The sequence below is a fragment of the Corylus avellana genome, chromosome 4 (genome assembly GCF_965113065.1).
Source record: "Corylus avellana chromosome 4, dhCorAvel1.hap1.2, whole genome shotgun sequence".
In the NCBI taxonomy this organism is placed as follows: Eukaryota; Viridiplantae; Streptophyta; class Magnoliopsida; order Fagales; family Betulaceae; genus Corylus; species Corylus avellana.
Window position 1 is genome coordinate 24,084,817 of NC_142493.1, and position 12,677 is coordinate 24,097,493.

The window sequence follows — 12,677 nt, forward strand, 5'->3', positions numbered from 1 at the left end:
GAAAAAGAATAAGAGGGGGAAGGGAAGGGAAGATGGTACATTAGAATTCAGGATGCATGAACCAATATGAGTAATGTTGTTATTCAGTAGACTACTATACAATTCCCATATAACTAGAATGACGTGGCAGAAAATTAACCCTTGTTTTTTCTTTTTACAAGTATTGATCAAATAGCTGATTTTTGTTGCTACATCATTAAATTGTATGACAGTCGTATAATAGTCTACTAAATAGCATTACTCATCCACTATTTGAGAGGCAATTGTTTTTAATCATATATAATAGCACGTGTAGCATTTTCTTTGCCATATCCCTTCCCTTGGCCTAAACTGACTTCCCCCTAACAGAAGGAATCAAGGAGTGTCCCAATTTCCTTCTTACAGCCCATGGTTGGATCACATTATAACATTGCCAAGTGCAACATGCACTCTACTTCAAGCTATGGTTTCTGCATAACTTGGAAACTAGTGTCAGTGGTATGATAGTCTGGTTTAGTCACACTGCTTGAAAAACACAATTCTGATGATTTTGTTTTCTCCCAAATATTTGGTCTTCTAGAGGTTCATACAAATCAAATCAAGGTCATGAACCAACCATGTATAACAATTTCTCAATTTTTTATCATTATTATTTGATGCGAGACTTTATATGCTCAAACATGCATTCTAATAATCATGATATGTTTTGATCTTACAAAACTAAACATAAAATCAATGTAATGAGTTGATAATGTTAGTTTTTGTAGCCATTATTTTCTATAAAATCAGTCAACTAATGGCATGAAATGGGTATGTGTTTTCCAATAAATAAAAGAATCTGCACTTTAGGGAGCCATCCCAAAAATTCACTTTTTGATAGGAAAATTAACTTGAGCAACGACTCTTACGAACTGTATCACAAATATTGCCAACTAAAATCAAATGTAAAAGCAAGAGAGATTAGATTGCATGCCTGCGTATCAATGAAACCATGGTAAGAAAGATTAGCTATTTATTTTGAGTACTTATTCTTTTGTTTGGTTATATTTTATTATTTTTGTTAGGTTTTTAATGTGTTGGCAAATTTAGTGTCAAAGCATGGTATCCGGGTTGTAATGTTTAGTTTTGACTTCAGTCGGTGTAGAAGTCGGCCAAACACATGAAAAATTCAAGTTTGGTAATGTAATCTAGCAAAGACCGGTCGGAGTAAAATGGTCATATCTTTTAATTCCAAGATCAGGTGAAGCAAGTTTAGTGGTATTGGAAATTTAATTCAAAGTGCTATGATTTTGTATTTCACCAAAAAAAAAAATCAATTCCAATGTTTACTAGGTTAAAAAGGGTTATCAATTGAGGTTTAAAAATATGGTACAAAAACTTCAATTGCAGTTCGATCAATCGAACTAGTGCAAATATAAAAAAATCCCAAGAGGTTTGATTACAGCTCGATCGATTGAACTTGCGACAGACTTTTTTTATTTAGTCTACTTATATTATTAAACCTGGGTTTTATCCTACTTATATATACGCTTATTAAGGCACGGTTTTCAAAAAGAATGAGACAACGTTTTCATAATACGTTGGAGAGAGATCCTAAACACTTAAGAGCATAAATTGAAACCCTTTTTATTGTTCTGTTTCTTTCAATTAACCATACAAAAACCTTTAGCCACTAGAGTTTAGGGTTGTAGGGGACAAATTTGTTCATTAAGGCTATTCCTGTAGAAGAAGACCAAAGGTTAGCGAGTCAATGCAGTAGAAGGCAAATAGGTTGTTTGTTGGCGCTGCAAGCATGTGTCTAGATTATAGATGTTTTGTAAATAGTATGGTTTTAACGTAAGTCCTCTATAGTGGAATTGCTTTGGGGTTGGCTTGCCACTATAATGGTTTTTCTTTTAAAGAGTTATTCCAAAGTTTTTCACTTCATTACCAATATCTTTGTGCGGATTTGTTCTATGCTTGCTTGGATTTTGGTATTGATAATTGTGGAATTTGGCTTAATTGTTATACAAATTGCTAATTGGTATTGTGTCATAAAATTAAGATATTCTCGCGAGGTTAATAGGCAAATTAATGACCAAAAAGGGATAAAAGCTTTTGATTAAATTTTTTAATAAACTCTGGTCATGCGGTTGCATGTGAACGTGATTCAATCGCATTCAAACGTGCTAAGTGTATTGTTCAAACAAGATGACATCTTCACGTATCATCGTGTGCGAGAGTGGTAGGTAAAGATCAACGATCCATATCTTTCACACCTGTGAGTTAGGTGGGATTTGACACGCATTTAATGTAACAACCAAAAGAAAAGTGTGAATATAAACTAGATTCCAAAATACACCTAGATTGGGGTGAATAGGTGTTTAATAAAAATTAATGAAGAATTAAAAATAAGAAGCATGCAACAATCAATCAATCAATAAAACATGTAAAGCCATTTCAAAAAAAAAAAAAAAACATGTAAAGCAATAAATCACATAGACACAGATATTTTGGTGACGAAGATGAAACCTTTTAAAAATCTCTCAAAATGTAAAACCTCTTCGGAGTAGTCAAACCTAGGAAATCATTAAAAGAAAATTCAGATTACAAACACAATGATACTTACAACCCTTTACAAATCCTAGTCTCCTAGTTCGACAATCTTCTTAAAGTGATTTTCATTTATCGAATCCTCCGATAGACTTCTTATCCTTGATAAACAAATTTGCTTCTCAAACACAGCAGCACTCAAAGAGAAAATAGCTTCGAAGCTCTGAATACTAATAAACTTCTCTTAGCATAATATAAAATTTTGCCTCTCAATTGCTTAGAAAAATCATGCTCCATAGAGTAATCTATATAGGCACTAAGAATTAGGTTTCCTTGCCAAAACAGAAAATCTTATTATGGAAAATCCGCAGTAGCGTTCGAACAGCTGACAATCATATGGTTTTATAGAAGTCCAAGCTGAAGTTGGAAAACCTTGATGCAGCAACTGCATGCTTCCATTCAGGTGGAATTGATACCTGTTCAAATGTGGCTAAGTTAAACTTCTTTTTCTGACACCTCTCATCCGAACACTTAGTGAACGGCTTATGAACAAAGCTCTCTGGATTCACTAGGTGCAACTACCGTTCGGACGACTATGTGAACGAAGCTCTCTAGTTTTACTATGGATCACATCACATCTTGACAGTCTAGCGAACGGAGCTCTCGGATTTCACTATGTGATGCAAGCCGTTCGGACGCCAACATACACTTTTGCAAACGGAGCTTCAAACAAGAATAGATGACACTTTTGGACACCAAATTAGCCAACCTAAAAACCTAACAAAATGTGTTAGTCACATCTGCACTATCACCCCAAAAGGACTAGTCAATTTGAAGCTTCCCGATAATCACTTATAAAAGCTAAGTTTCACCTAGTAAGTAAGTAGTGTGAGACTTATAGTGTCTTTATAAACCACATACTCTATGTTGCAACCATGATGTTATAAACTACCCCTTAAACTCTTGACGTTCTTGTCAGAGCTACGTTATGCAGTGCTGATAGTACCACATGGCATTAGTAGGTGTCTCTGAAATTATTTGTAATAACTTAAAGAAAAGTGCTGACTACATATGTTCTATCATCTCAAAAGGTTTAATCAATTTGAAGTTTTCTTATAATCCCTTATAAAGCATAATTTCACTTAGTAAGTAAGCATTATAAACTTAGCACTATTGAGTATCTTCATAAACCACACTCTATGTTGAACCGGGGTGTTACGTTTAATGCGGATTGATGCATCGCGTTCAAATGTGGTAAAATTGCGTTCGAACAAGACTCACCTTTTATTGCGTGTTGCGTGTATTCAAAGTTAAAATGAGAAAACAAAGGGGAGAGAGAGAGAGAGAGATATCTTAAAGTGAGGGGAAAAAAAAAAAGAAAAGAAAGAAGATCGAAGGAAATTTGAGGAGTAAAGCTTTGAAGAGGTAAGTTTTTATTCCTTTTTTCCCATTGATTTTTGAGTTTTGGGTTATCAATTGTTTGATTTTGATTGTACGGTGATTGTTGGTGTTTTTTTTTTTTTTTGTAAGTGATTGTTGGTGTTTTGGATAAGTCTTGTGCGATTGTTTTTGTGTTTTGAAGTTTTTGTTTGTAGTTTTGAAGTGAAGGGATGGAATATTGTTGTGTTGTGGTATTTAAAGTTTGGGTGTTCGATAAATAGGAATTTGGCCGCATGGAGTAATTTTGTTATTTATGCATATTGGATGGATTTTAGAACATTTTGAAACTATATTGAGCTTTATCGCAAATAAGATAAAGTAAATGGACTGATTTTATATATTTTCAAAAAAAGAAAAAAAAAAAAAATTCAGGACTGATTTTATATATTTTCAAAAAAAGAAAAAAATTTAAAAAAAAAAAGAAAAAAAAGAAAAAAAGAAAAAGAAAATTCAGTCCAACTATCCAGCCTCTGACGTGGCAAAATAAATTGAATTGAATTAAACTATTTTCCGCTGACATGGCAAACAAGAGCACATAACGCTACCGTTTTCGGGGCCCCAGAGGCCCTTTTAGAAGGGCAAACAAAAAAACGCATAAAAATCTTGCATTTGGCTCAAAAGCCGCCCTAGTCCGTACACCAAAGAAATCGCACTGTGTCTCGGCGATTTCAGCGCACGGCATGGCGCACGGTGGCTACGGCAAGCGCAGGGTCAATCCCGCGGGTCGACGATCGAAGGGTCTGGGCGTGGAGAAGAAGCCCAAGCCCAAGCCCAAGCCCAAGTCCGTTTCGCTCAAGAACCAGATTCGATCCATCGAGCGCATGCTCAGGAAGGTAGCTACTTCTTTGCTTCTACTCCAACTCTTGGTTGGTCATTTTTTCGTCTGAATTTGCTTGTAGAAGTTTCTGTTAGATTGTCTGGGGTTAGGGTTTGCGTGTCTATGTGTGGTTGTGTATTTTGTGGGATTTTGTGAACTGTGTTAAATAACCGATTGTCCCTAAAGTTTAAGTTGAGAAGAAATAATAAATTTAAGGGTAAATAACATTCCTCCTCCCACAAGCTCCATTAAGTTTAACTGGGTGCAAGTCGAACTTATTCAGTGATAGTTTGCCCTCTGTCAAGATTAGAAGGTAAGTTGGATGGAAAAATATCTAAGATGACTAAACTATGATTTATGCGAAAAGAGAGTCGTTTCTCACGGTAATGGCAATTTAGTCATTTCACTTATGAAAAAACTTGACAGTTGATTTGGATGGAGGGGAAAACAAACTAACAGTGAAACTTTAAAGTAGTGTGTGAGTTGCATTGAGTTAGAGTTTGTAGAGATGGGTGATATAAAGGTGGTATATTATGGGAACTGATATTTACCATAAATTTAATCATTTATTTATATTCTAGAAGTGTGGGCTCAACTCTTTCTCTAGAGCTCAACACATGAAATATTTAACTTGGAGTGAAGGTTTGAACTCAAGACAAACAAATTGGCGGAAAGTTAATTTTGGTTCTAATTTTGAATGTTGGAAGGGATTTTACTACAAGATTTAAGTACTTCCTTTCCATACCATGTGATTAGTTGCTTTATGCTGCCAGATGAACTGAGCTATAAACTTTAACTGATTGTAGTTCTAGTTGTTTGGATGTTTACTTAGAATATTGTACTAGCAGTGATGGGTTATTTGGGCTTTTTTTTTTTTTTTTTAAAATGTCGATACCAAGTCATTTGAGATTTTGTTAGAAGTTGGGAACGGTGGAGTTCGTTTCGCCAAGAGGAGTAGAGGTGTATACTGAGCGGTGATTTTGGGCAAGCTGAGTGTGATTTGGTTTATGAAAACGGTGGAGGAACTGATCAAAGGAGAGAATTTGAGAGAGTTTTGTAGAACTCATCGAGATGGTAGCATAGTGTATGTTGCGCAGTGAAGAGAGGATAACCATGGAAGATTCTTGGAGCTTTTGGAATACAGTGGAGGAAGGCGGTGTAGCTTTATTATCATCCCAAAGGGTTGAGAAGGAAGTGGGTGGGGAAATTGTGTTTCACGGACAAGAAAGGTGGTGAAGTTTTTTGAGCAGAAAGGTGGTGTCGAGAGTCAAAATAATGAGGGATTTGGTGCTAATCATGCGACGTCCTGGACGGTGGAGCAAGGTTGGCAGTTCTATATGGAGGCTCTGGTTGGGAAGGGTAATTTTCAGAAAATAGAGATAAGGAGCAGGGGTGTAATGGGTAATTCAGGGAAACAACCGTTGAAGGGTTTGGAAAGTATTAGAAGGATAGAGGCGCAAACAATGCCCGGAAATCACGAAGCTGGCAAGGCAAGTGTGAAGAAGACTATAGCTGTTTTGGAGGGAGTTTCAAATTTTCAGACGTTAAGGAATATATTGATTGCTTTTAAAGAGAAAGTAGATCAATATTTGGTGAGATTAGACGTGGGCCTAGATTTAGTGGGGGTTGGGAATATTAAAGGCCTGGTGAAGGGCCTAGCTAAGGATCCGTTAGATAAGGTTGTGGGTAATTTAAAGGACGGTGAAGGTAATATCAATGCGGGCCAGGGGGTTCTTGGCCTTGGGCCAGAGTTAAATGAAATAGGCCCTAGTATTCATCTTGGAGGGCCTGATGTGTTGAAATCCAACACTCAAGAAGATTTGGAGGTCCATTCAGTTAAGTTCGGTGAAATATTGTATGGTATGAGTAAGGTGTTGTATGCTTTTAGAGTGAGACAAGGTGGTGGGGATAGTATTTGGTGGATGCCATCCAAGAGGCAGAAGTTTGAAGGTTGTTTTATCAAGTGTTATCCATTCCAGCTAGTTCACATTTCCTTAGAAGAGTATTTGGAGAATCAAGGTTCCATTGAGAGTGAGTTTCTTTGTGTGGACAGCGGCTCCCGGGAGGATTCTGGCTTTGGATAACCTTAGGAAGAAGAAAGTCATAGTGGTAGACTGGTGTTGTATGTGTTAAAAGAGCGGGGAATACATAGATCATATTCTTTTTCAATGTGAAGTGGCGAGACAATTATGGACTTCGATTTTTTGCCTTTTCGAAGTAGAATAGGTCATACCTAGAAGGGTGATATGGCTTATTGGAAAGGTAAGTTGGGAAGTTGTTCCATTTTAAATGCTTGGAGGATGGCCCCTTTGTGCTTAATGTGGTGCGTATGGAGAGAGCAGAATATAAGGTGTTTTGAAGATTGACAGATTTCGGTTGGCAAGCTAAAGAATATCTTGGTTAAATCGCTTTTTGAATTTGTGGATTTTTGTTTTGTTTTGTTTTTTGCTTTCCTCATTAAATGGGTTTTTCTCTTGTATACTTCCTGTGTACTAGGGTTGCACCCTTCTGCACTTTTAATGAAATGCAGTACTTCTAAAAGAATTGTTGGCATCCTATTGTGTGGGACGGGACCTACTCAATTAGGTTGTCTAGGTTGAATACCACTTGGGCTAAGTCTTTGAATCTCGAAATGCATATATACATTGTGGATGCATTTATGTTTGTTTTTGTTTCGGAATGGTTTTCTACCATATAATGCTGACAATCTGAAATGGGAAATTGGTAGAAGAGGTGCACGTAGCTGCAATTTTAGGACTGAGCTTTTTTTTTTTTTAAAAAAAAAAATCACAGCTATTAGTATAGTTAAGATTTCATAATGTAGAGTTGCTTCTGTGTAACGAGTGCTTAGGCATTGCTCAACTTTATATTGCTAAGAAAATGTTTTATTTTTCATTTGGCGAATTAATGTGTGCCTCTTTTTTATTTGTTTTGTTTTGGGTAGTTTTGTGGGGATTGGGTTGTGGAATGCATCCTAACTAGCCAATTTTTTTCCCCAAGGATTTACCTTCTGAGATCCAGGAAAAGAAGTTGAAAGAACTAGAGCAACTCAAGAAACAGCAGGAGATCCATTCTCGTCTTGCTGTTGAACGCAAAATATTCTTGCGAGACAGGAAGATAAAATTTTTTGGTGAGTATCTTTGAAGTTAGTTTGTGGCTGACTTTCTTGCTTGATGTGCAACTTACTTGCATCAATAATGAATGTTTTGCTTAACTTATCCAAGTAAATATTTGTCTTGTTCAGAGAGAAGAAAGGTAGAAAGAAGAATAAGACGTCTAGAGAAATTGCAACGTGCTTCATCTGGTCAGGCACAAGATGCAGAGATTGCCGAACAGCTTTCTAAATTAAAAGAAGATCTTGAATATGTTAGGGTGAGCTATATATTGAATACTTTCTATATCTGTTGTTTTAATAATTCATGCAATATGGCATTTGTAGATATGAGATGAACAGATAAGTTTTGCTGTCATGAAATTTTTTGAGCTTTTATTATGTGTTTTAACCTAACCAAATTAATATTTCTTACATAGTGATGTGGTGGTTCTCTGCCTTCTTTAGGACAATGCTAAACATCTGTTTGATTGAACTTATGTCCTATTGAAGAAGAGCTGGAAACTCAGCTTTGCCTTGATCACAGCCTTGTGGTCTGTTTTTTTCAATTACACACTTGCCAGTAATGCTTCTGTGGTGGCTAAAAGATCATGTTTAATTGAATTGCAGTTCTTTCCCAAGACTGAGAAATATGTATCTTTATTTACTGGAGGTGATGATTCAGACATAGTTGATAGGAGAAATAAATTGCGCAAGCAGATCAAAGCCAACTTAGTTGCTGCTGCTGCTAGTGGGAAGGATTTGGAAGGTACTTACTTTGCTCAAGTTCCATTTGCACGTTGCCACATTTTGGAGATTGACTTATTTTTCCTATATTACTGGGCCCAATCATGGTCTTAGGACTCAATACTAATTCAAATTGCTGGATAGTGGATACAATTCCTCCCTAAAACATAGTTGCAAAGGTAGTTGGAAATATGTTTGGTTGTGAATGTGCTTCATTGAACATGAATGTATTGTAGGCATTTTTGTTTGGGTTATGTCCATGTGGAAATAGTTTTCTTGATAAAATTAAGCTGAAATATGCTGCTAATAATCCAATACTCATTTTTTGTGGAGCAGAAAAAAAAAAAAATTAGATAAAATGATTTTCTGTAGCTTTGATATTTTATACGCATGCAATGGATCGTAACCGGATGGTGTGACTTGATCACTTATCTAAATGTTAACATAACAAAATTATTATTATTATTTTTTTGATAAGTAATAAGAAGTTTTATTAAAAAGCGTAAAGGCGCCCCAAGGCTCTTTTCTTATATAAGAGCCTTCAAGAGCCTTCATAACAAAATTATTTTTAGAAGGCTCTTGTATAAGGACTGGACAAATCGTTGAAGCTCCAAGGTCTGGCATGTGAAGCTATTGATATTAGTAATTAGGGATATTAAAATAAAAGAAGAATTGTTTTGAAAATGTAAGAAAATTATTAAGATCTAATTGAAGGTGAATAAGTGGGTTGGATTTGGATAGACAAGCCTAGCTATCAAACTTGTAATCATTAAACTCAAGTGTGTTTGAGGAGCTTGGTGAATCCAGGCCAGGTGTCCAGCTCTGCGTGTAAGTTTGATGTTCAGCCTTTTCCCTTTTGGTTATCTGCTCCTGCTCAACCACCCTTAAACACCCCCCTCCCCCGCACAAAAATAAATAAATAAATAAAAGCTCCTGGGTTGGCTTTCATTTGATCATAACTTCTTGGGTTTTGTTATGCACATAAGGATCATGTATTTACTTCAACTTTTCTCAACAGAGACAGGGAGTGAGGATGACGGGCTTATGGATCTAAGTGAAGATGATTTCTTCCTTGGTAGTTCAAGTGATGAAGCCGATGCAGATGATGAGTGGACAGATAAGAGTACAAGGTACTTATTGCATCTGAGAGGAATGCTAATTTTTAGAATTTATGTTCTTATTTTGAGAGGAAATGCTATCCTCTATTGATTTAAGGAGTAAGAATGGCATATGTATTCCTTATTTGATTTCATTGGTTACATTCAAAAATAAGTTAAGGATTGAGATGGAAGCACATATAAAAGTGTGAATAAGTTTTATACAGATGATTGACAACATTGTAATTGCTTGAAGAGTCAATTCCAATACTGATTTAATTGAACCCTTTCATGCAAGCTCTTATTTGGTACATTAGCAGCGGAAATTACTACCCATATGATCTTGCATTTATGTTTATTTTGTATCTTATATTAAGAAGTTGGTTTTGGGTTGAGTAAATGTTCATCTAAAGCATTTGTGATCGATTTTTCAGGGAGCAGGCTTCTAGTGCTTCTGGTAAAGCTGCATCTGGCATGTCCAGTGATGAAAGAAATCAGGTTTGTTGTCTAGTTTTAGTATTGCATTGTTATAAGAAACTAATTGACTCTTTTGGCCTATTCTCTTCTTTTCCTCACTTCAATATATCTATGTAGAGGCAGATTTCTGCTAGAGCTTTAATGCCTCCACCCCGCCCAGCCACCATTACAGCCTCAAGTTCAAGTCGTTCTCAATCAAGATTTGGGCCTTCATCAAGCAAAAATAAATCAACACTGAGGGCTGAAATGTCAACATCCAGCAATACATCAAATGGCAGAAGTGGTTCTGCCTTCAAATCAAGGGGTTCCTCAAAGTCAAAGTCAGGTCACAGTAGCAATCTAAGTTCCAACTCGGATGCTCATAAACCCCGAAGAAAAAGAAGGCCAAAGAAGAAAAAGCAGCAGGTGTTTACTTTTGTCCTATTTATATATACATTGGCATTTAACTATTACCATTTGCCTTGCTAACAATTGATAGAACATTAACCTAGCCTATCATTTATACTTTTACTGACGTCTTAAACTCTCTAAGATAGTTTGTCTTAATATTATTAAATAGAGACTTATCAAAAAAAAAAATATTATTAAATAGAGCCTTGGAAGAACTAGAAGGCCAGCAAGAGAGAACTCACTAGCAACTCAGATATGAATTCCAAAGTTCAAAAGTCCATCCTTCAAAATTGTTGATGCTTAGTCAAAGGCTACCTGAATGTTGCTCTCCTGCAATGTCTCATCACCTCTTATAAGCACGCTGATTAAAAGTGGAAAAAGACTCTACTTATCTAAGGGTGGTTGAGTAACATTGATCAAGAGCAAGCTGTCCAACCTTCCCATCTATTTCCTCTCCCTCTTCCCTATTCCGATTGGTGTTCCTAATCGATTAGAAAAATTATAGTTGTATGAAAACAATGGATGAGCTTGGGTGATATAGCTTTTATTGTCAGTGTTTTATGAGCATCAAAGCGTCTTGATGCTCTAAATTTTCCTTTTATGATTAGATATGCGATTATAGATTCTGCCTCGGTCATGTTTACAGGTTCTCTAGGGGTTTTTTTGCTTGATGTACTTAAGTATGCATTTTGTATGACTTTTTGTGTTCGTAGCAGGAGGTGGCATAGTTCGTGTTATTTGTCTCACTATGCAATTTCTTCAATAGTCTAGTGTCTACATGCAAAAACTATATGTGTCACCCAATGTCGGTGCTAGATGTCATCACACTTATTGTCAACGGGCTTTACTGAGTTTGAGCTATGTGAATGTCTTTGAAATGAAAGTAGTTTATTGTTTATCTTATGTTCCAAATAATTTATGTTAGTCTCGGATCGCAGTATTACAGGATTCATGGTAAATTTTTTTAGTTTACATGATTTTCATTCCTTGAATATGTAGTGACTTCTCTTCTTTTGTTGCAGGCATGAATTGGATGAACTTGTTGGTAACCAATTGAACCAGTTTGTGAGATGTCAAAGCAACTCTTACATCCCCGGAGTTTTAACTGTTTCTTTTCTTCTTTCATAGATAGGTTATACTATTCTCTGTAATAACTAGTTTGACTCTTAGTTGAAGCTTAAGGTTAATTGAGAATTAAATTTCAGTAATGGTAGACGAAGTCACAAAGCGCTACAAAGCGAAAACTGGGAAGGGTCAATGTTGTGTTAGTATGAAATTTTTGTTGCTCATTATTCTAAAATATTATCAGTCAGCTTTGTCTTTTTTTTGGAAGGCTTGTAATTCTCTTATTATGATGCATATCTATCTTTCATGATATCACTATCAAGTGTCGAGTTTATGTTACGCTATCCCTTTATTTTTTTGTTTTGTTTTGTTTTTGTTTTAAACATGTATGCCCGGTGGTAGATTGTTTTTTCTACTTTTTTTGGTGAAGAGAATAGGTGGATACAAAACTAGTAGTAGATTGAAAACTACAATTTTTATTTTTTTGAATGATAAGAATGTTAAGACACTTGAATTGCTTGGGAAGCAGTCTATTAGTTGGACTGCGCCTCATCGTGGTGTTGAGGTTTGAGTTCTAATCATGGTAATAGGAATGATGCAAAAACTGTCATATCCTGGACCTGGGCAATCACTTTATTATTATTTAAGAGGTTTAGTATTTCACTTGATATGTGCAACAAATGGGCTCTGTTTGGTAAAAGCATTTGGTAGTAAAAATTGATTGATGTAGAAAAAATGATGAATGTTTTATATGGAAAAATAAAAATTTTTATTTTGTAGTAATTTTTTTATTTGAATAATAATAAAAAGTAATTGATAAGTCGTAAAAAATAGAAATGTTTGAGGGATTTATTTTTTTGATTAATAATAAATGGCATTTCAACAAGTAAAAACTCGTATTTTTTGCAATTATCGAAACTTGGAACAAAATTTGACAATAGCCGTCCACATTTTTTTTTTTTTTTCTTTTTTTATCATGATGGGAAAGTAGTAAAATTTGACACTTGCTTAACATGATATTATATCAATTAAGTCTTAGAGT

General features: G+C 35.5%; 1 protein-coding gene across 2 annotated transcripts; it reads left to right on the forward strand.

Annotated features, from left to right (window-relative positions):
- The first annotated feature begins 4,524 nt into the window (after positions 1-4,524).
- On the forward strand, positions 4,525-11,897 carry LOC132178726 (rRNA-processing EFG1-like protein (DUF2361)). 2 transcript variants are annotated; one of them, XM_059591244.2, is made up of 8 exons: positions 4,525-4,784; positions 7,769-7,898; positions 8,013-8,140; positions 8,490-8,628; positions 9,625-9,736; positions 10,138-10,201; positions 10,298-10,585; positions 11,593-11,897. In XM_059591244.2, the coding sequence occupies exons 1-8, from the start codon at positions 4,632-4,634 to the stop codon at positions 11,596-11,598; spliced, it is 1,020 nt and encodes a 339-aa protein (XP_059447227.2). In that variant the 5' UTR covers positions 4,525-4,631; the 3' UTR covers positions 11,599-11,897. The 2 variants fall into 2 exon arrangements, with proteins under 2 accessions (XP_059447227.2, XP_059447228.2); XM_059591245.2 differs by having other exon boundaries at positions 10,304-10,585.
- The last annotated feature ends 780 nt before the right edge of the window (positions 11,898-12,677 follow it).

Bases quoted from the DNA above. Each gene is read 5' to 3' on its own strand.
- LOC132178726 (XM_059591244.2), top strand. From the start codon at position 4,632: ATGGCGCACGGTGGCTACGGCAAGCGCAGGGTCAATCCCGCGGGTCGA. The intron at 8,141-8,489 runs GTGAGCTATATA...ATTGAATTGCAG, and splicing joins AAGATCTTGAATATGTTAGG to TTCTTTCCCAAGACTGAGAA. The intron at 10,202-10,297 runs GTTTGTTGTCTA...ATATCTATGTAG, and splicing joins CCAGTGATGAAAGAAATCAG to AGGCAGATTTCTGCTAGAGC.